Source organism: Mastacembelus armatus, chromosome 19, assembly GCF_900324485.2.
Source record: "Mastacembelus armatus chromosome 19, fMasArm1.2, whole genome shotgun sequence".
Taxonomy (NCBI): Eukaryota; Metazoa; Chordata; class Actinopteri; order Synbranchiformes; family Mastacembelidae; genus Mastacembelus; species Mastacembelus armatus.
The window spans coordinates 14,613,441-14,637,292 of NC_046651.1; the positions used below are offsets into that span (position 1 = coordinate 14,613,441).

Sequence of the window (23,852 nt, forward strand, 5' to 3'; positions counted from 1 at the left end):
ACTGTCAGGTCAGGAGGTGTAAGGAGCCAGGAGGACATGATGAGACCCTCACAGGAAGATTGTCCCCCACACAACACACACACACGGATTTGGTGTGGATGACAGACCACTACCATCATGATTTCTGGCATGGTAGTCTTCAAACAGGCCCTAGCACATGTGCTTCTAATGGATTCCTGTAGCTGTAGTTGTAGCATTTGTGGATTTGTGAGTGTATTTCATGCCAAACAGTCAGGCAGCCTAGCTTAGCATGCCAAGTGTTTGCGGATTTGGTGCAGAAATGTATGTATGTATTGTGTTTGTGTGCATGTGTGAGAGAGAGTGAGACATTACGAACACACAAAGACACTCATGCAGGCTGGCCAAGTGTAAGATCACGTTTGGTGTTAGTGCTGACTGCAGTAAATATTTACTAGTACTAGAGTAATTGTTTTTCATGCCTAACTACAATGTGGTGGTAGCTTCTAAATGCTATAAACATTGAAGACAAGTAAGTTGTACGACAAATGGTGCTGCTCTCAAATGCTAGTTATGGCTTGGAATGTTTTTAAGAGGATTATCAGTAATCACTTCTCATCTAGTACTCTGTTATTTTTAAATAATATACTGCAGCTAAAAGCTTTCATTTCCTTGAGGACTACTAGCAGTGCTTTTAGGGTCAGACACAGTGGCTGCCATATTACAGTCAAAAGGATGTTTTGGCCTGAACCTGGCAACCAACCACAGTTTGTTGTTTGTTTCTTCCTGGTAGTAGCTAAAGTGGTTTTCTCTTTGTTGTTTTGGTGAGTAAATGTTTCTTGTGTGCAAACATAGCTGCAGCATACATAGGCACGTATGTACTCTTCCACACACTGCGCTGAGATCGCCGTTGGAGATACTACATTTGTTAACATAGAGGTGGAGAGCTGACACTGCAGAGCAAAGCCAGCAGGGTCTCCAAGGTCATTACCACTGTCACAACGTCTGGGCGCCCTGGGAAAGAGGCAGGAATTGATTAATGACAATGCTAGGAGCACAGGAGGGAATGGACCCAGTTTGGCAAGAGAGCAGCACTGCAGAGGAGGACTTACTGTAAAATGGTGCTAAATATAGTGCTAGTGCAGTGTGCAACACATTACCACAACTTCTCCTGATGATAATAAAAGTAGTCTTTATTGATCACAGTTGGATCTGAGAAATGCAATCAATCAGTCTAAACAAAGTAATTGTGCTGCTTTACTGAGTATTTAAAATCGGTTTAATCTGTAATAATGAATATGGAATCATTTAGTCTATTGCTTTTACTGAAATGCCATATTACTGTACCATTACTGGAAAACATTGGGTTTGACTGACACCGGCCCTGGCTAGTGAGAATATATAAATATATACTTTCACCATGTCACAGGTCTTAAGGTCCCTCACATACATTTGACACATATTCCCATCACTTAAGTTTGGCTTAATAGCAAGAATCAGGAACTGAAGATGCTGGGAAAGTTAACGGATAAGGCCAAAGCTTTTAGTTTTTTTTTAGTTTAGTTTTGTTTTTTTATCTGTTTTTCATAAATCCCCTACAGACATTAAAACCAACAATGAGCTTCATGCACACATTGTAAAATTAGAAGTAAACTTCCATACCATTAATTTATATCAGCATGAACAGTTTAGAAATTAGCAATACATCCTTATTATTGTTTCTTCATATCCATTCAGGTGTGACTGTTAATGCAGACAAAAGCCTGGATTCTCCTATTCTTAGGATGTAGTATGCGCCTGTATTTTTAAAAATGTATTCTTTAATAAAAGACAATACGTTCTGTACTGCTGGGCAGGTTATCATGGGAACACACTGTGAAACAGCAGTATACACATAAAAATGAAAGAAAGCCAATTTACAATGAATGAATAAATAAATTCAAATTTGATTTAATGACTGAATGTGTTCTAAGTACAGGAAAACATGTCTCCCACTGTCAAATATTAAAAATATATCTGTGGGATACATTGTGATAGAATGTGGATTTAGATTATAGATGTTCTGTACAGAAAGTCTGCAGTAGTTTAGAGAGAGCAGCATTAAACACATTGTACAACTAGGTTACATTTTATGATAAGTGGTTTCACATCTGTGCAAGCAGATGGACACCCCAGCTTCATTTCCTCAGTCAAGACTGTGAATGTGTTGCCCTGTCCTTTAAATAGCTAACCTGGCCTAGGTTTACACGCTGCAGCTCCCCAGAGACAGAGATGCAGTGATATGAGGACACCATACTCAAATACAAGATATGAACTAGTTAAACGTCCTGCAGTGTTCTGCTCAAAACTTTACCCTGCAAGTACTGTTTTGATTTTAGATGGTTTCATTAGATCCTTCACATTAGACACCAAAACACAGATAATATGAACGATAGCTGCTTTATTAATTTTGTGCTGGTTTTCAGTAAAGGTTGTCGATAAAATGCAACATGCCGCGCAAACACTGGGTGATACATTTCGCCTAAAGCAACCTGATAGCACACTTAATGATATTGGGAAATATAACTTTAGTTTTTTATATTTGTGGAGGTCTTTGTCATGTGGTCAACCAGTGATAACACATTCACACATCAATACTGTGAAACATTACTGCAGATACAGAAACAAACACGATATAGCATCCAGTTAAGACTCACATTAATCGGTTTTCACAGCTTTATTCTATAAATAAGAATTATGTCTTTCTGTCACAGTTCATGTTGTAGTTCACAAGCAGATAACAAAGTCGTCACCATTGCTATAGCCCACAGACCGGACATGCATGAGACAAAGTAAGACTGTTCATTATTATACAGCTGCACTGGAGATGTGAAAATTTAACTGGGCTGTTTATATTACACTTGAAATCCTTTAAGAGAATTATCGCTCCTGTTATTCAATGATGTCTACAGTGAGAGTATTCAACTAAAATTCTGTTTATTACTATAATCAGTTTTTGCTGGATACACAACAGATGTCAATATGATTTCAAATTCGAACAGTGTTAACTCACGCGGTCTAGACTTTTTAGCCTTTTACTGTAATAATCATATTTAGTTTTTAAAAAAAAATCTGGTAATTATATGTAGAATTAACATAGACCTTAAAACAAATGTTTTACAGTTGAAAAATGATTGAAAATTGTAATATAAATGTTGCATAACTGCAGAAATAATTTATTGTAATTTATGCCATTCCTGGTAACCAGCTGGCATATGTAATTACTGATATTGTGCCTGCCATAAGTTAATATTGAACATTTACTATATTAGATGTTTCTTGGTTTAAAGGAATAGGTTGATGTTTTGGAAATACAATTAATTATATCATCCGTATGTCTCCATGTTTTCTGGTGGAGAGTTTGATGAAATGTCAGTACCACCCTCACATCTGTGTAAGTTTGAAACTTCAGCCAGGAGACATTCAGCTTTCCATAAAGACTGGAAGCAGGTGGCACTTTTTTGGTTAAATAAATGAAAAGACTTTAGCAGAGTTGGTATTTAGATTTTCCTTTTCCATTTAGACATTGCTAACTGAGCTATTACCAGTGTTTATGCAGAGCCAGGCTAAGTAACTCCTAACTGAAGCAAATTAAACTGACAGTCATGGCGGTGGTGCTGAGCTTCTTGTCTAATTCTCTAGAAGAAAGTAAATGAGCTCACGTCCTAAAATGTTGATTTATTCCTTTAATAGTTGAAAAACCTAACAGAAACTAATCTCTATCGGCTTGTGCATTATAGGCACATATTTAGGTTGAACAGTTTTGGGTGGATCCCGAACACAGCGGTGAGGAATGCACAGAAGGCTTTAGGTTACTGGTTGTTTTTCCTCTAATAAACTGTCTTGCAGGTTTCTGTTATTAAAAACCTTGTGGCTGCAAGGGTAAACAGTCTGGCAGCTTTTTGCTCAGAGGACACAATGTACCTACTGCACACTCACCCTGTGACATCGCCCCTACACCCACCACCCATTTTCCAAATTCCCCAGCTGATGTATTTGAAGAGACAGAGAGACTCTGTGCCCAAAGAAACCACATTCAGTGAAACTGACAGCGCTCTGTCTATGGGAAAACATGATGCCAGGAAAGACTGTGTCTCCTGTCAAAGGCAGAGAGGGCCATTTACTCTGTCTCATCTTCTAATTGTAACAAGTTTGTTGTTTATATGATGGTGAGGTTTCTGGGACTAATTAATCAGACAGTAGAGGAGAGCTGCAGAGATATCATTATGTCACTTCAGGGTTTTTTTTATTCATACTAAAGGAATGAGGAAGAGCAGGGAAGCACACCACAAGGAAAACACAAGTCCACAGAGAGGGATAGCTCATCTTCCAAAACAAAACAGTGTCAGGGAAAAACATTTATCAGATCCTTGGTTTGAGAATATAAACAATATAATTCCACGAGTCAGAATTCCCACGCTGCTTTTTCATGTTTGGAACGAGGCTACAGAAGGATGGAGAGGCCCTCAGAGTGGGCCTAATGGTATCCTCTGGTGTCTGTGTCAGGTGACGTGTGTGTGTGTGTGTGTGTGTGTGTGTGTGTGTGTGTGTGTGTGTGTGTGTGTGTGTGTGTGTGTGTGTGTGTGTGTGTGTGTGTGTGTGTGTGTGTGTGTGTGTGTGTGTGTGTGTGTGTGTGTGTGTGTGCGTGCTTGTCTACATTTTTGTTTGCATGCTGTGAGTTATGCAGGTATTCAGAGGTGACAGGTAGTAATCAGTAGAGACTGAGCTGTAAGTCATACAGTGCATACCAGATGCTGGAGGTTTCTATGAACACAGCAGCTGAGGTGTTGTCATTTACAGTATGTAGGCAGTAATGGAACTGAGAGGTATTGTTGAAATCAGTTGAAATCAATATTATTAGGATTTCTAATAATATTAAATCATATTTATATTTACATATTTATATGTAGATTATATATACTAAGAGTAATTTGAGAAAATATCCTACAATATCATGATGTAGTGTGCATACTTTTTCTTTCACTCTGCAGTGCTTCAAGTTGATTCTTGTTCTTTTTCCGCATTGTATTCAATTAGTCATTGCAGCTGAGGCCTCCAATTCTGCAGCCCAGTACTCTGACCCACCATGAGACAGAGCTAGCTCTATGTCTGGGTAACTCAGGACACATACCACTGAAATAACTGGCTTGCCAGGACAATAACCTTCCCCAAGGCAACTTGCAAATGTCTTGTATTGGAAAATAAGGATGCCTCAGAACTGCCCTTGAGCTGACATCTCTCCTGACCTATTTTCATTATGGCTGACGGTTAGTGACTAGCTGCAGAGTGCTAAATAGAAAAAGGACAATACACAGATGATGGCACACAAAATGTGATGATAGCCATTTGCCCAGAGTCTGACCGGAGCTAAAAGATGACTAACACTAATAGTCTAATTTGAGACTTGTGGTTTTGGCTGGTTTATGCTGAGTGCAGAGAAGAAGAGATTAGATACTCAGAGGAATAGGGAGTGGTGTTATTTATAGTTATGTGAAGGATATTTCCCAACAAAAGCAGGAGAAAGGAAGTTGGCAATCTCTTTGGAGATGCTGAAGAAGTCAGCTTGGAAACCACTGCAGTGACAAGTTGGGAAAAGCTGGAGAGTACTGGGATACAGCCTGGGGGTTGGGTTCTGAAACATGACAGAGTGACTTCTCCAGAGGTGATGGAGAGGGGGCCAGGAAGTTGAGGACACTTACAGGAAGCAGTAACATTTTACACATCCTTAGGCCTAGCTGTGAGCATTCTGCTGTGTCCCTGTGGAGCCATCACAACAAACAAACAAGCAAGGCATACATAAATTAAATGCAGCATGTGTAGTGGAAAATCCCAACTGGTACCATGAGTAAATTTCCACATCACAAAAACCTCAAGTCTTACGCACAGAGTCCAGGATTCAAAGACTGTACAAACCCAGCTCAATATCCTCCCCTCTCATGCAAGTTTGTGACATTTGCAGAGAGAGCCTTAAAGGGAAATGGGGGGGGGTTAAGAATGGGCGAGTGCTTTTCTCATTAGAATTCTCTCATGGGTCTTCCCAACCGAGAGGGGGTTTGACATGTCAGGGTTTATTAATTGCTCCTGGGAATATTATTGACCTGAACCTTCTGATCCCTGTGTCCCTGCTGCAGTCGATGTCTCTGCACTGTTGCCTCCACATTCCTCCAGTGTCCTGCCTGGACACATTACAGGACACTGCGGCACAGTATGGAGGCTTCATCACAGTGTCTTCATTGACTATGCACTTGGGCTATGCTTTTTCACTGCAGCTGCAAAGCACCACACACACACACACACCCTCACACACACACACACACACACACACACACACACACACACACACCTGCAGCCTTGGGCAGACAAAGCACACTCTGCTTTGCTTCATTATGGGGTGTGAGCTGCTCTGTGCAGGCATGCTTTGCTAAGATTTCAACTTTTCGAGTGATAAAGAGAATAATAAAAAAAACACCTTTAAAACACCACACATCTGAAGGCCTGTTGGTTTTCAGATCTTACTAGTAGCTTTGAAAAGGAAAGAGGTGTTTAAATCAATGTGATGTGAACGATTCTGAATGCTGAAATACAAGAACTGATCAGAGATAGTCTTTTCTCCTTGCTCCTCTGCATTCTTCTGTCAGGAGAAAACAAGGAAATGATCAGTGATTGGAGAAGAGCATGATGGTGTATGTGTTAAACATCTTGTTGCTTGACTCTGTGTTTCACTTCCCATGATGTGATACAGTTTGACCTAAGAACTCATTTATAGATTGATACAAGACCAGGCCTTTTTTTTCTTTGTATGTGACTGTGCAAGTGTTGTGATTGTTTGACATTCGGCACATTAAGATGTTTGCTGTATCATGAAAAAACACTTTCAGCAAGTGCCATTAACTCAAGTTCTCGTTCCCAATTAGATTGTACACAGATTAAATCATAAGAATATGCATTACAGGGGTGACTATAAGATGTGTATTAATTTGAAAGGGTTGCAGTAACTATATTTGTGGGTATCACTTTTCTTTTCATATAAAGTCATACATTTAAATTTAATTTTAATTTTTTTTTCTGGTCTGGGTGGAATCTTTGCATTTTTTTTCTCAATGAATAGGTGAGGAACCATGGCCAGCCTTATCTGTCAAATGTAGGAGAGTTGTGCCTCCCTGTGGACATGTCAGGCATTACACCACAAGCCTGATGACAGGACTAAATGAATGACCAGGATATGAGTGTGTTGTTCCATTGTGTCGCCATGAACTTTGCACCGCTGTGCACATTCCTGAAATCCACAGTCACGAATGTAGAAATATACCTCAGATCTATGAAAAGCATTTGTGTTTCCTGAATGGTGACACTATCCAAGAACGATGTTCTCATCAGTCTTGACTTTGCTGAAATGCCTGGTACTAAATTTAATATCCGCCTTCATTTTGTTTTTCTGCAGTCACAATGGTCCCACTTCTGTTTTTGGTGGCATCCACAACAACATCTTATTCCACCAGCACTGGCAACCATACACAAGGTAAGAACAATACCATGGGCAATGCGGCTCAACATGTGAGTTTGAATCACACTGAACACATTGCGATAGCAACAAAATCGCATTACCATCCACTACAGTCATCACTTTTCCCTAAGATATGATTATTATGTGTCTTCTGCAGTGCATGCATCTGCTTGATAATAGCCTTTTACACAGCCTTGTTATTACCGGATCACAATGAACTTCAGCTGCCCTGGACAGTAATTTACGGCTTATTGTGTGTCTTTATAAACACAGCTAATAGTTGGCTGTGTGGCTGTGACTCTTAGCTCAGTCTCCATTCTTAGAACCTCTCATTTTCTGTTAGACATACTGACAGGATGAAATGGGCTGATACTTATCTCTGTAGACAAAATACTGCTGAAGCCAGTTATTACATCAGACCTGTGGTCAGAAGAGAACATGGGGTGCACATAGCTGTGCCAAATGCTGATTTAGTTTTATCAGTTTGTACGATACGCATGGCACACAAACATATGCACATATATATCACTGGCTTTCCCCCTCTTCCTGCTTCTTTGTTGACGTTGCTCCCTGACCCCCGGCTCTGCCTCTCCTTCTTCCCCAGAAGACGTTACATCCTCCAGCCATCACATCCTCCCCACCGTGTTGGTCCTGTCCCTGCTGCTGCTCATCATCGTACTGCTAGCCTGGTACTTCCTCAGGTAAAAAACTCCCACCCTGGAAGGACTCCTCCACATCACCTCACCCCCTCCCTGGCCCTCACTGACTGGCTGTAGGCCAAGATCAGGGGCAGAGCTCAGGGTGACACTTCCTCCTTTAGTCACTGAGGCGGAGCCCATTCAGGAAGTGCTGCTAGCTGACTCCCTCTCATGCTTAGTAAGAAGAGAACAGGCTGTGACAGTGGACGTAAGCAGGCAACAGAAGAGAGCAAAGAACATATTTTTACTGCATTTGGACTAAAGTGCTGTCAACCCAAGACGTCAGCTAATGAGAAAAAATAACTTCTCAAGTTTCAGATGGTAGGATGGATAGATTTTTTTTTTTCTTAGGTCATTTGAGAGATCTTGAGTATTGTTTAGCTGCAATTAAAAAGTAAACATAATTGTAATTGTAATATTGTGACATCACCTAATCTTTTAATTATGTTTTTTTTTTTAATTTTATTTTATTCTATTTTTTCCATGTAGGTTAAAAAACCAGAAAAAACCAGTTGTCACAACAGTTGACAAGAAGATACCAAATGGCATCTTGGAGGAACAAGGTAACATTGTAACGTGAACTTTCTTCTAAGCAGCAAGACGGATTGTAGGTTCTGAAAGTGACAGGCAGTAAGAGAAACATATTGAGAAAAGATACACAGAAACATGAGGCATAGAATGAGGTTAAGACAGACAGTAGGAGGCGGAAAAGGAGGCATCACCTTTATTTTTCTAATGATGTGCAGTCTGCCCCACCATTGCTGTGTGGTTGTGTTTGACTTCCTGTGGTTAACTTTTATAAGGCTTTTTGATGCTGCAGAGTACAAGAACAGATGTCACAGTGTAAATGCCATTATATTTCGAGAGCTATATGTGAAACATGTCTTAAATGCTCTTTTGGAACGACTTTCTTAGTTGACATTAGTAAGGAATGTGCAGAGCAATTTGCGTTATTATTATAACATATCATAACATAACAGTTTTATTCAAATTGATGTGCTGTTCATGGGGTTGCACTGTGTCAAAATTAATCCTGTATGTGCTGTATGTGATTTGCTATTGTGTTTTAGAGTTTGGACACAGTACTGAGTCATTATACACCACTGTACCATCAGGTCAGGTATACAGGGTGGTGGTGTCAGGATGTCATTTTACTAACACTCTTTTCAACCTACACTTTTCAAATTGTGCTAACAGAATGCCTATTGGGTTTCCTTTGGAGAAACTTGGGTACAGGGTGCTGTAAGTGGCTTTTCCCTGGGGTCCTTTGGCTCTTTAACCCTTGATCTTTGATGATCACTGAAAACTTGTCCTCATTTTTTTAAATTGTCACTGAGGTACTGGAAAACACACACTGATAATGGTATGTGAATTGATTGTCTTTGTCTTTGATACTGTGAGCTGCAAAATCTTTGCAGAGTAATTTTAGAGGCCAATTGTCTAATTCAGTGATTCCCAACCACAGGTAGGCCGATAATAAATAGCCAATGTGGAAATTGTCATAAAAGCTAAAAGTAAAAATTGATAATATGGCTGAATAAATTTAAAATTAATTAAACCTCTGAAATTACCCCTCTTCTGCCAGTCTTAATAGGAAAGTGATAACCTGACCAAACCAATTCACTGAGAGTTGTGTGAAAACATAATTGTAATAATATCCTCTTATGTATAATTACAAGAGAACTGTTTTTTAGACATATTTAGAACATCAATCAGTTTAACACAGCAAATCATCTTGATAACATCAATTTATTAGAACAGCATTAAAACACAGATGAGTTGAAAAGCTAAATCAACACAATTCACCACCACATCAATACAATTCAGTTAGTTCAGCAGTGATGTTAAACCCACTGACTCCTCTACACACAGAGCAACAGACGGTTGTCCTGCTGCCCAGATCCCAGTCAGCTTCTAAGTCCTACTCGCCGATCCCAGTGGACCAGCTCGAGGACGAGTACAGGCTCCGCTCAGCTGATGATGGCAAGCTCTTCAGGGAGGAGTACAATGTAAGCACCTCTCTTTATTATCCATAAGGCAAAGTCTTCTGACTTCTGTTAAACTGCTGAAAATGAATGTGCTACTAGGCATCTAGGTCACTGTGGTGTAGAGATACCCCATGATTTCATGGGGATTTTCATGTGAGTTCAGCAGTAGGTTTATGAAATGCTGTGAAGCACTGTGTTAATTTGAGACAGTGTGCAAAATATTAAAGGGAGTGTGTCAAAATATTTTATTTAACTTTTAACACTAAATTCATTCATAGTGTTAAAACCTTCAATACTTACTGTAAATAAAATGCTCTTATCATTAACTCTGTATTTCTAAAACAAAAGCTGACATTTTTTGGCTTAAGAAAAGTTTAACTTATGCATGTACCTTTTATTAAGGAAAAAAACTATTAATAATTATCTCACTTTGTCCATGACACACACTGTACACATACACACCCACACACATGAAAAATACCCCGTGTCTATTTCTGACTGTGATTGTGCATCTGAGTCAGTGTTTGAGTCATGGTGCATGTAACTTATTCAAGTTAATTTTATTCAGTTTGTCAGCAGACAGGAAGTTGAAGTTCTCTGCTTTTAATTGAGGACTGTTTATTGTCAGTAACAGAGGAAGTGTATGAAACTCTACATGCAGCAGCACAATGCACCAGTTACAAGCAGTTGAAAATTAATTTCAGTATGTGAGGTTATTTTAAAAAACTGTCACTGTGCGTTTGCAGTCCTTGCCAGGGGGTAATGCCCAGGGGACGTACGAGGAGGCCAACAAGGACGACAACAAGGAGAAGAACAGATACCCCAACATCCTTCCCTGTGAGTTTACTTTCTGTTCTGTAGCAACTAGGTTTTCATCTGATTCACACACAAAGCTCACAGTTTCCTGTATGTGTCCACGTGCCTTTGAGCTCTTATTTTTGTAGTTCAGGTACAGAAGATCTAGCTGATATAATAATGTAATCATTCATAATGAAACACCTGAACATTTTATTTCTCTTCTTGAATTGAAGCATGCAACAAGTGGAGACTCCAGGAAGTTACGTGTGTGTCTTTTTGTCACCTTTCTACAAGCCAGACTACATGTTTCCTGTTCTCAGTCTTTATGCTAAACTAAGTTAACCAGCTCTGGGTTATAACTTCATAAATACAGTTGCCATCATAGTGGCATTAACTCATAACTCTCTGCAAGAAAGCAAAATATTTTCCAAATGATCAAACTTTCAATGCTTTCTAGTCCCCCTGCACAAAATCAATGTAGTTATATAGTGGCACAGGTTATGTATTGTTTTTCCAGTTGAACCCTCTAAACTTTCCGACTGTACATGCTCCAACAGATGATCATTCCCGAGTGGTGTTGACTCAGCTGGATGGAAACCTCTGTTCAGACTATGTGAATGCTTCTTACATTGATGTGAGTATTGCTTTGTCTTCGTTTTGTCATGACTCTGATGACGTTTATGAGCGCTTAAATAATTCGAGGTTAGGGAGGTTTATATTACTATCCTGAGCTAATCAATATTCTTTACTAACAGGGATACACAGAAAAGAACAAATTTATAGCAGCACAAGGTAAGCTACGTTGCATTTAGAAATGATAGTGATGATACTCATATTTTTCATTTCATGTTTAAATAAATCATTCAATATTTTGTCTTTCAGGACCAAAAGAAGACACTCTAGCAGATTTCTGGAGGATGATTTGGGAGCAGAAAGTAGCAACTGTTGTCATGCTGACAAATCTGAAAGAAAGAAAAGAAGTGAGTGACTTTCAGCTTTATTTCTTAAATATGTTTCAACTCTCCTGCTGAAGTGGTCATGACCACAATAATGCATTTCTATGAGCTACAGTTTTTTTTCTTCAGCCAAGTGTCTTTTCTGATTGTCCTGCAAAGGAAGCAAATGAAAAGTCTTAGTTCTCTATAGGGATTAATGGAGTATCACAAAAAGATCTGATGAGAAATGTGCTTTGAATCAATTTCATCATTTCACACCTGTAATCTTCTCTCTGACATCTGTTTTTCAGCTGTAATTGCACAGTATTTATCGTTAACTGTATGAATCAGAGCTTCTTCACTGAAAACAGAGAGGGACAAAGGCTAAAAAGATCAATTAAAAGAGAATTGCCAAAGATTTAAATCAGTATGTGGCTATGTTTGTATCAATAGCCACATAATGTGTAATAAAGTCCACTAAGGGAGTATCATAACCAGCCAGCAATGTCTTACATTGAGTGGTTTCACCTCTCACTTATATTAATCTGAACTGACTGGCTGTGAAATTGAAGCATGTGTGTCTTTAGTAAAGCTCACCATTGAGTCATGCATGTCAAATCAGAGTACATTCCATTCAAACAGATTTTTAAGTATTTTTCAAATCATGGCTGTCATCTCTCCCCAGGACAAGTGTTGCCAGTACTGGCCAGATCAGGGCTGTTGGACCTATGGGAATGTAAGAGTGGCAGTAGAAGACTTCACTGTCCTGGTGGACTACACCATACGCAAGTTCTGTGTACAATATGTAAGTTTCAAACAGTAGTTATGTAGTTTATGCATTTCATAGAAATTGCAAGTTGAAGTTGGCGTGTATGAAACACTGCATGCTGTATCACGTGTAGTTCAGTTCCTCTTTTTGAGACTGAACTAGAAAATGATCATGCTGTTAGTGGCTTTAAACAAGTTCTGCTCTAGAGTACATAGAATAGATGCAGATCTTTAATTAAACTTGAGAGTGGTTCCTGTTAAAACTGAGAACAAATCAATTGCTCCAGTACCAGACTAATTCTGCTCAAACTTGTACCATGCGTGTTAATGCTGTTAACTGTGTTTGTGTCTTTGTAGCAAGCCAGCGATGCTGCCAAGACTCCCCGACTGGTGACCCAGCTCCACTTCACCAGCTGGCCTGATTTTGGAGTTCCCTTCTCCCCCATTGGGATGCTCAAGTTCCTCAAAAAGGTCAAGCTGGTGAATCCTTCCTTCTCTGGGCCTATTTTGGTTCATTGCAGGTAATAGAAATACACCAGTGGGACATGTTTATTATTCAGTTTACTTGAATCCAACCTTTGTTATTTTTAATGGGTTTAATTATCCAGTTTGTTTCTATGGAGACATTTAGGCTTATATGTCCTCCTTGTGTGTCCACAGGCAAACAAACTGTCTATGGCTGGAAACATTTTGAATGACTAATAGCAATACATCTGTTCACAAGCACAAATGTCCCTTTGTTTCCCTGCTGGTGTCCATTAGAGGATTGCAGTTGATTTAATCTGTGGTTTGCTTTGTGTCTCTGCAGCGCTGGTGTTGGGAGGACAGGAACTTTCATCGTAATAGATGCCATGATCGACATGATGTACGCGGAGCAGAAAGTTGATGTGTTTGGGTTTGTGTCCAAGATACGTGAACAGCGCTCACAGCTCATCCAGACAGATGTGAGTTTGAGATGGAACAAGTTCCTGCTTGAAACATACTGATAATTTTCCATTTTCAAGTATAGTAGATCCTTTCAATCAGCTTTGAATGTTCAGATGTGCTTATGCAAAGTGTGTGTCCATTTGTTGTTATGCGTATTCTCACCACAGATGCAGTACTCCTTCATCTACCAGGCCCTCCTCGAATACTACCTCTATGGAGACACTGAGCTCGACGTGTCATCTCTGGAAAAACATCTGGACAAGTTGCACAACACCTTTACAGACAATGACCGGGTCGGGCTAGAAGAAGAGTTTAAGGTAAGACAACTTATTTCACACAGCAGCATTGAGGCTTCTACGCTGACACTTTACTTAGATTATTCTGAAGAACATTTCAGATTTTCATTGAACTCATACTGGTACAGAGCCATTGTTTCTTAGATTTAAGTAGCTGTTTAAGTGCCAGGTGGATGTTAGTAAATTAACAAATGTTAAATGGAAAAAAAAGATGACTTATCACTAGTACAAGCACGTTGTGTTAGAAGACAACTCGAACCACGAGAGCTGCTAATGTAAATGTGTTTCCTGTTCTGGGTTATAGTTAGCAATACAACTTTCATATATCTGTGAAGACTACATGAGTGCTACAATAAACTGTAACATCCTTCATTTACTCTTTCAACCTTTAAGCAAAAAGAGAACATTTGCCTGATGGTAACATGTTAAATCTGCTTGATTGCTGTCCAGAAACTGACCAACATGCGAATAATGAAGGAAAACATGAGAACAGGCAACCTTCCTGCCAACATGAAGAAGAACAGAGTCCTGCAAATTATTCCATGTAAGGAATACTACTACTGTTTCCCTATCCTGTACTATGAAACAATTACTTACAGTATTTTCCTCTAAGAACCACTCGAGCTGTATCTGCAACTGATACTCTTTTTGAGCTATTTGAGTTTTTGAGCTACTACTTTCCAAATAGTCCTGAGATTTTTCCTGTTCTGCTCCCATTTCAGATGACTTCAACAGAGTTATTCTCTCCATGAAAAGAGGTCAGGAGTTCACTGATTACATCAATGCATCTTTTATAGATGTAAGCAAATTTTATTACTCCATCTTCTTTCTTGTAAATATGTCTGTAATAGTTCACAGGTATTGCTACAGGATAATTGGAAGTGTTTGTTTTTGCTGTGAAACAGGGTTACAGACAGAAAGACTACTACATTGCCACCCAGGGGCCTCTGTCTCACACAGTAGAGGATTTCTGGCGAATGGTGTGGGAATGGAAATGTCACTCTATTGTCATGCTCACTGAGCTCCAGGAGAGGGAGCAGGTAAGCTACAATAGCTGATGACTGCAAGCAAGTTAGGAATCAATGTTTTTGCAGTTTCATGTTTTGAGCCTAAATCAAGTGCAGAGTATTTCATATACATTAAGCTGCAGTTTTTGTTTACCTTATTTACAGAAGTAATGGTCTGTTTTGTCTGTGTTCGCAGGACAAATGCTGCCAGTACTGGCCCACAGAGGATTTGGTTACCTATGGAGATTACACAGTGGAACTGAAGGGAGACACATTGTGCGACACCTTCAGTCTAAGAGACTTGGTACTCACCTTTACCCCGGTAAGCAAATTAACACCATCACCCTATCAGCTAAGGCACCACTGAGGCAATAACACCACATTATATTTGCCTGCCAAGGTAAAAAAAAAAAGGAATTTATTACTTCCTTGATGTAATTCTATTGAGCATTTTAGTTTCAGTTGTACTGCTTTACTACAAGCACTAAAACTGATAAGGGACATTAGTTTTACATTTAAATGTAAGTGTTCCTTGAACAATTTTCTCAGTGTTAACTGTAATAACCTTTAGTTATTGCAGTAGTTGCATTATATTCTGAAGGAGTAGTACAGATAACAGTGCTGTAAAAATACTTTATTACAAGTTAAAGTTCCTCGTTCAAAATCTTATCCAGCATTTTAATTGATCCTCAGCTGTGCCTGGTTAATTGGGCACATGATCCCTAACCTCAAACAACACAGTGTAAAACATCAGGCTGAAACCATCATAAGTTATGGCAGTGTAAGACAAACCTCTAAGAGTGCAAGAGAAATATGTTTGAGTTGTTATAAGAAAGGAGACGCATCCAATTCCTCCTCAGTCGAAGTTGTGGGATTTAATATATTTAATTCATCTGTAGTTTTTCCAGATTACCACCTCTGTGCACTGTTACTTTATCTATGCAAACACACTTAAATTGGGAAATAGTGTTTGTTTCCTATAAAGTGGCAAGCAACAAGAGGTTATATCTGCTCTCTAGTAGCTGATTTCTGAGTTAACGTTCTTATTAGTTTTTTTTTTTTCCCCTCACACAGATTTTACAGCCTGAACACTAATATATTTGAGTTTTTTATATGGCTGATTCGATGTTTTGTGACGTAAATCGATGATCTGAACCTTTTGCCTAAATTAGCTCCAGGAGGTGCTTTGTTTTCATGGCAGTCACAGGCAAAACAGTTTCTACAGGGAAATCAGCCTTTCATAAATGTCGCATTTCTTCTAACAATATATCTGCCCCAACTAGTGTGTCAGATCAATTGTGGATTCTTTTGTAAGTGAATAAGGGTGGAAACACAAAGGCTTGATTTAAGGATGTGTCCGATGTGAAACCAACTGGTATTTATTGACCCACAGATGTCATTTTTAAGCTTGAGTCATTATGAGTGTACTTAGCACATAATTAACACTCACTTTCTTCTGGGTTTCAGTAATGAGCTCTGTTTTACTGTTTTGCCTGTGACTATTATGAAAACAAGGCACCTCCTGGACCTAATTTAGGCAAAAAATGTTCAGATCAAATCACCTTCCACATGAAGAAAGTTAAAGCTAGTAGCAATATGTTACAGTGTTCAGGCTGTAAAATCTGTGTGTTGGGGAAAAAATCTAAATCGGTATCAGAATATAAATCAGTAGCTATAACCTCTCTGACTCTTATTTCCCAACTTAAGTGTGTTGGTATAGATAAAGTAACATTAGGTGGTAATCTGTAAAAACTACTGCTGAACACATTAAATCCCATGTCTCCTAATGAGTAATTTGATGTCTCCTTTCTTGGAACAACTCAGAAAACATCTCTCTTTGCACTGGTTTCAGCCTGATCTTTTCACTGCAGTGTTCCACAAGTATATTTTTGTAGTTTACAGAGATTAGGGGTCAAGACCCCGACTAACATTACTTGGTTGGGTATTACAAATTATGTTTTGTACACAGTTCTCTCAACATTAGGTTTTGTGTCTAATGGCTGGGGGATTGTATCTTGAGGGGAGCCTATAGGACAGTGGTTCCCAGTACTGGTCCTCAAGGAACTGCCCTGCTTGTCTTCCCATCATCCCTGCTCAGCCCACTGCTGTGTACCTGGATCACGTGTGTTCAGCCAATCAGAAGCTGGAAGATAACCAGTTCACTTTGTCTTCCCCCAATCTTATCCAAAATGATATCTTCTAGCTTCTGATTGGCTGAACATGTGATCCAGGTAATCAGCAGTGGGCAGGACAGGCATAGCTGGAAAAGCAAGGAGACTGTCCCTTGAGGAACATGGTTTGGGCACCCCTGCTTTAGAGGGGCAGAGCTGAGGACATCCATGATTATAGCAGTCAGCAATGACTTCCAATATTACTGAAAATTTAAAAGGACTTACCTGTGAAGCTGAAGGATGGTTGCACTCTGAGGAACGCAGAGCTGAAATATTTGTGTTTTTTCCCCTTCTGTGCTGTAACATGCCAGAAATACACAAATAAATATTTTGATCTGGGTGTGCAGACTTTTATATTCTTTATGCACTTACAGGAAAGTACATATACTTATTCTACAGAAAGTGATTGACCTTAACATTTTACTACTGTAGCTGGTCAAGGTGGAGCAAGTATTAACTACTCTACACACAGTTAGTTTGGTTCAGTGTTTTCCATACTAGGGTTTGACTCCCCTCCAAAAGTCACAATGAAAATACACATGGTACATTTATATTCACATCAAAACCACCGCAAGTTGCACTTTCTATACACGAAATTCAAAAGACACTGCTGCACATCCACACAGCGACAAGACCCACCAAACTTTACAAACAGACGGTCCTTTACTTAGCCAACATCTGGCAAAGACAGTAGAAATATAACATATCTAACAACTGAGTTAACCATTGCATACATACTCTCATCATACAGGCAGATTTTGCATTAATCATTCAGGTTGTGCATCTAAACAGATGACTCTAGTGAATACTACTAAACCCTGTGAAAACATTACACCTCATATGCTCGGATACAAATTAAACTATTTCAGTTCATTTGTGCAGACAAAGTAAACATTTGTGCTTTAACCATTTTTGAAAACCTAAATATTGACATTTTATAAATAAGCCTATTATGAGAGCTCCCCATTAATGCCCAAATGGCTCTGCAGTGGTTTCACTTGTACATCATTAGAGGATACTTGAGCAAGCATAACAAACATCTGAGCATCATTATTTCTCAACTGTTTATCTGACATGTAATGTTCATAATTTGAGAATTAATGAAGCAGAAATGTTTGTTTTGCTGGCACAAATGATGTGCAAACAGATGAGCCACCACTTTGCAGTAATTTGGGCATTAATCAGTTGCTGCTTAAAAATGTTGTCTAAATTTTCCAACAAGGTGCGAGTACACTTTTATTTTGCCTGTACAAACAATGCACAAACAAATCAAATTGGTTTAATATCCTCATCACTTAGGGCCCAGCTTTAAACAGGTATAAAGTAATGCTACTCTGATGGTTCTTACAGGCTGCCTAGATAATAGGAAGAGGGAGAGGAAAGGGCCTAGTAGCAGGTTCTGACACAGGAGACCATTATTAATACAGCTATCTGGGCCTTCAAATATCAAAAGTTCCCAGCAGATTAACAAACAACTCAACATCACTGCTACAGAAATTAATTCCAGGGAAAACAAGTCCTGGTGCAAATATTTGAAAATGAAACAAACTGAACAAATAGCAAAATATAAAGAAACTTTTTTTTTTTTTTTTTTTTTTTTTTTTTTTTAATATAAGTGTTTTAATTCTAAAAATATTAACCATCAGACAAAAACTAAAACCCCAGTGAGAACACAAAACCTGTTGCTGCCAGAGGAAATGTGGAGGATGGGACTCCCATTTTATATATTTCATTAAATTCGACCCAGATTACCCCTGAGGCTCAGGGTTCTTGCACCCATTAATCCACCACTCATCTACTGCACACCTAACCTACACTGACATTGCACCTGCCATTATGCTTTTCTATCCTGCTAATAAATCATATTTAAAACACATCATGATCTCTCCACTGTCTGTGCATTTACTCTAAAAGGAAAAGCTGACAAGAGTGATCAGGCACTTCCACTTTCATGGCTGGCCAGAGATCGGCATCCCAGCAGAAGGGAAAGGCATGATCGACATCATCGCCTCAGTGCAGAGACAGCAACAGCAGTCTGGGAACCATCCCATTGTCGTACACTGCAGGTAACCTCAATCACTTTCAGCCACACGTTTAGGCCACTTTTTCTGTTTCTGTTGTCAGTGTCAGCTAAATAGTTTTGCCGTTGACAACTTCAAATAGTACTTAATGCTTAAGCACATGATAAATTTAAGTAGTCTGAATCTGGTTTTGCTTCTGCTGCAGTGCTGGTGCAGGGCGAACAGGTACGTTCATTGCACTGAGCAATATCTTGGAACGAGTCAAGGCAGAAGGGCTGCTGGATGTGTTCCAAACTGTGAAGAGTTTACGCATGCAGAGGCCTCATATGGTCCAAACTGTTGTAAGTATCAGCTGAAGCAAAGCCCAAATATGAAGTGCTAAAAATGCTATTCATCTCCTGCCTCTTTATGCAGACTGAAACATTTGGCCAGTTAGTACTGAGACTAACATGACATGAAAAACCATTACAACCTAAAGAAAACAGAACATGAGTTCACTGTTGACTAGTAACATGGAAACAGAAATTTAAATATCTCTCAAAATGAAACATACCCTAAAACAGTGCGCAGGACACATCTCAGTGGACAATATGTATAAATATGCCACAACCTGAGGGACAGTGAATGACCAAGACAATATAATTGTGCTGCAGCTCCTACAGGGCAGTACCTTCATGATACCAGCAGGTGGAGTTTTGAGTTCAGTTTGTGCTGACACACATTACTGTTACAGAAGACTGACAGCAGTTCTCAGTCATTTTCAGAGCAAGGGAACCATATACCTATTTACAGTGCCTTCATTTTGGAGGAAAGGTTCAGACGACATGGAAATCTGTCATTTGAAGAACGGTTTACCTGCCAAACTAAGCACCAACGTTTAGGGAGGGCAGAATAGTAAAAAGGCATGCTTCTCCCCTCACTCTCCATGAAAGTGAAGCAGTCTGTGCTTAAGATCCACATGTGAAAGCACACCAACATTATGCTGCAGTGGAGGGATGGATGACAGACTCCAAACAAGATCCCAAGTTTCTGGTTCTACATGCTCCAGCCAGCTTACATCATCATCTGCTGCTGCCACCAGAGCACGAGCAAAGGCAGAAGCTGCACGCGTCACACTCTCCTTTGCACAAAAGCAAGCACATATTCTAAAACAACAAGCTGAACAGCTTAAAAAGAAGCTGACTAAGACACAAAGCTGCATGTACTCAAATCAAAGAAAGTGGCTGCATCAGCACTAGCAGAGGGAATCATTCGCACAAGAAACTGGACACCAACAGCCCCAGCTAAACAACCTGCCACCCATCAATGTGATTCATCGAACAAAAGAGTATGTACAACAGCAGTTAGAAAACAACTTTCATCTGTAGACCCAAAGAAATCCACCTGAGCCTTCATTGTCCCCCTGCTGCCACAACCAGCAATGGCTAACGATGGTGCCTGAAGCAAAGTGTTCACCAACCCAGTGAGCATGGGAGTCAGGACTTCACATCCCTGCCATTCATTACCATGGCACCCATAATGCAATACAGCCATACTTAGGGCCCAAAGACAGAACATTGCAGCTGGAGCTATGGAGGACAGCTGAACAAGTACATGTCACCATCTTCAGCCAAAGGTATTAACGCTCTGACCTGCCAATCGTAATAACTGAGGACTACTGGGCTTGGAAAGCTTCTTTCCAGAGCACAGTTTAAGATCTATGTGTGTCGTCTCAAGAAGAGTTAGACCTACTCTCCTGCAAGCATCGGCGACCCTGGTTCAGGTCTCTACATGGTGTGGCAGAGGCTAGAGGATTGCTGTGGAGCACCAGAAATCATTGAACATACACTGCTGAAGAGGACTGAAGACTTTCCCAAGATATCAAACACAGAAAACCAGCACTTAAGAGAATCAGGCGATCTTCAGCTGGACCTGAAAGCAGCAAAGTTGAACGGCTATCTTCCAGGCCTTTCCCATCTCGACACAGCATGTGGAGTCAGTCATATATTGGCTAAGCTCCCATACAACCCTCAAGATAGATGGGTAACAGATGCCTCAAGGATCAAGACAGACAGTTTTATCCTCCATTTTCATTTTTCGTCAGCTTTGTCAACAGGGAAACCAAGACTTGCAATGACCTCAGCTTTGCTTGTGTCCCTGGTGCTATCGCTACTAATCATAAAAATCAAGTTAGTTAAACATGGTACTCCTAAAGTTTACATGACGCCTGTTTGAGAAGAACTTTTACTCTTTGAGGGAGATACTGTGTAGTGGTATAATGTGTTGTACCAGGCATGGAGTGTGCTGCCGCTCCTAGAAGGCAGTACCTGCATTACGCCAGCAGGTGGAGTTTTGAGTTCAGTAACTACCAAACTAGCCACCAGCACTTAGGGAGGGCAGAAACACATAATTAATACATCTACATCTGAATCAGATCGTGAACTGGCCAAATATTTAAATAGTTACATTATAAACATTGTTTTCTTTCAAGCCAATAAATTTAATATTTTCTATTTTTCCCCATAGGAACAATATGACTTCTGCTACAGGGTGGTACAAGACTTTGTTGACACTTTCTCAGACTATGCCAACTTTAAATGATGAGATTTGCCTTAAACATGTTTTTTAATGTTGTTTTCTAAAGCTGGTTTGTCAGTTTTATGGGTTACCTTGGTCAAATGATCTTCTATTTTGCTATGCACTTGTCCTACGATTAACTCAAACGCCCATCTTTGCTGTAATATACTGTATGTCAGTGAATGAAAATTGTAAATGAAAAAAGTTAGATTAATAATGTATATTTCACTTTATGTATAATTTCTTGTCACATTTTGTCTCTTATTTCAGTTTTATTGTATAATATTGTACTTTTAAATGTTTATCTAAGTGTTATTTTAGATTGACCATGTAATATTTTTAAAAGTTGCAGTTATTGTAAATGTATTTATGTACTGACAATGACATTCCAATCTTAAGTTTTGAGAACATGACGGGAATGTTGAGATTTTTTTTTTTTTGTTTCACTTTAATTTACTGAAGACAACTGAAATTAGACAAAACAATTTCTTTGTCCTAAAGCTACAAGCCCATCATGAAAGTAGACAGTAGAAACACTGTCAGAAATTCCCATCAGTCATAAAGTAAAGAACGTAAAATTATGCAACCAAGGCTGAGGTAATGATGGGTCGATTTCCAATATAATCTGGCAAAGTTTTACAGGTGAATAACAGAGCTGTCACCGGCCATTAAACTGATTCTGTACCTGAGAAAGTGGTATGCAGCTGCATTTAACATGGATGTAACATTAGTAGGGTCTGCCATTTGTCTGTGGACAGCAAAAAGTATTTTGCTAAAATAACTATACATTAAAAAGCACATAACATAACTAAGCCTTTTGCCAAAAACCTGCAATACTGTATGTTTGTTCCATTATTTGTGATTATAGATTGTTTAACAAATCAGTGCCATAAGTACTTTTTATGTTATTGAAAACTAGAACAACCATAAATTAAAAGGCCAACCATTGCCAGGTGAGGAAAAGGTTGTCGCTAAATGCAGTACCATTACTACAGTTTTGTGACAACCTGTCTAATGCACACTTACAATACAACAAGTAATACAAGCTGGGTCCTACAGCTACAACAACCACAGTACACAAATGTGGTAAATCAGTGCCTGTTTAACACCAGAGCAACAATAACAAAAAAAAAAAAAAAAAAAACATCCCATATCAATGTTCTCAGTAATTTTCAATTACTTCAGGTCAAAATGAGCAGCCAGACTGTTAAAATTCAATTCTCCAGTGTTAGTTTCATTTGTTAAGTATCTGAATGTGACACTACTTTTCTGTGCATTTTAGCAGAGGCAGTGACTCCTATCTATCTGGTACTCAAACATTAAACTAAACATTTGACATCTGTCCCAGCTCTGCTTTAATCCTCAACACTGTATGTAAATATTACATGACAAAGTGCTAACATAGTGAAAATCGCTAAGCAGCAAGGAGCCATCAAGTGATTGGTCATATTTTGTGTGCTATATGTCTGTTAGGTGCAGCACAAGAAGAGACTTAAAACAACGCAACTATTTTCCCCAATGTTTCTTTTCTGTCTTTTGAGAATACCGTCAGTCTGTTTAGACTGCGGCTCTTTGCCTTTGCTCTTTCTGTGGGTGGTCTGTCCCTTTTTGGATTCTCAGTGTCTTTGAAATGCAAGTTGCAATATTAAATTCATCTGAAAATGCACTGGCAGTCAGAGAAAGTTTATTTTTCAGATGTCTTTGTTAGCAGAAACAAAATACCCCTTCCCCTTTTTGCATTGCTGCTTTAATTTCAAGTGGATAAAATTGATTTTGTTGCTCATCAATCTACTTTCAGTTATCCATAATGACAAAGTGACGTGTTTTTTGGCACAATATTGAAAAGTCAGAAGCTGAACTCTTTCATTTACAAAAGTGCTCAGACCTTTAATTCAGTACTTGGAAAAAGTCTCTTAGGCAGCTATCATAGCTTCAAGCTTCCCTGGGCAAGCTTTAACAGGCTTTGCACACCTGGATTTGTGAAGCTTATCCCAGTCTTCCTGACTTTCTCAAGTTCTGTCACATTAGATGAGAAGCATCTGAACTGCCATCTTTAAGTCTCTCCACAGATGTTATGTGGGGTTTAAGTCTGAGCTTTAGCAGGGCCAGACAAGGAAAGTCAGAGCCTTGTCTAAGCCACTCCAGTGTTGTCCTGGCTGCATGCTTCAGGTTTTACATCTGTACAT

The 23,852-nt window shown here is 39.3% G+C and overlaps 1 protein-coding gene across 6 annotated transcripts in view; it reads left to right on the forward strand.

Moving 5' to 3' along the window:
• The window catches only part of ptprea (protein tyrosine phosphatase receptor type Ea), a 49,739-nt gene extending 26,737 nt beyond the window's left edge, over positions 1–23,002 (forward strand). The window contains exons 3-22 of one of the 6 annotated variants that reach the window (XM_026315260.1): positions 7,439–7,516; positions 8,106–8,202; positions 8,689–8,762; positions 9,270–9,314; positions 10,072–10,208; positions 10,934–11,024; positions 11,543–11,619; positions 11,741–11,777; positions 11,868–11,965; positions 12,606–12,725; positions 13,046–13,209; positions 13,497–13,632; positions 13,783–13,932; positions 14,362–14,455; positions 14,634–14,710; positions 14,817–14,951; positions 15,115–15,240; positions 19,004–19,155; positions 19,316–19,451; positions 21,616–23,002. In XM_026315260.1, coding sequence (XP_026171045.1) covers positions 7,444–7,516; positions 8,106–8,202; positions 8,689–8,762; positions 9,270–9,314; positions 10,072–10,208; positions 10,934–11,024; positions 11,543–11,619; positions 11,741–11,777; positions 11,868–11,965; positions 12,606–12,725; positions 13,046–13,209; positions 13,497–13,632; positions 13,783–13,932; positions 14,362–14,455; positions 14,634–14,710; positions 14,817–14,951; positions 15,115–15,240; positions 19,004–19,155; positions 19,316–19,451; positions 21,616–21,690 — 2,094 coding nt within the window. In that variant the 5' untranslated portion in view covers positions 7,439–7,443 and the 3' untranslated portion in view covers positions 21,691–23,002. Of the gene's footprint in view, positions 1–7,438; positions 7,517–8,105; positions 8,203–8,364; positions 8,521–8,688; positions 8,763–9,269; positions 9,315–10,071; positions 10,209–10,933; positions 11,025–11,542; positions 11,620–11,740; positions 11,778–11,867; positions 11,966–12,605; positions 12,726–13,045; positions 13,210–13,496; positions 13,633–13,782; positions 13,933–14,361; positions 14,456–14,633; positions 14,711–14,816; positions 14,952–15,114; positions 15,241–19,003; positions 19,156–19,315; positions 19,452–21,615 lie in introns of those variants that run through there. The other 5 variants (XM_026315261.1, XM_026315262.1, XM_026315263.1 and 2 more) reach the window with 5 other exon arrangements.
• Positions 23,003–23,852: the final 850 nt, after the last annotated feature.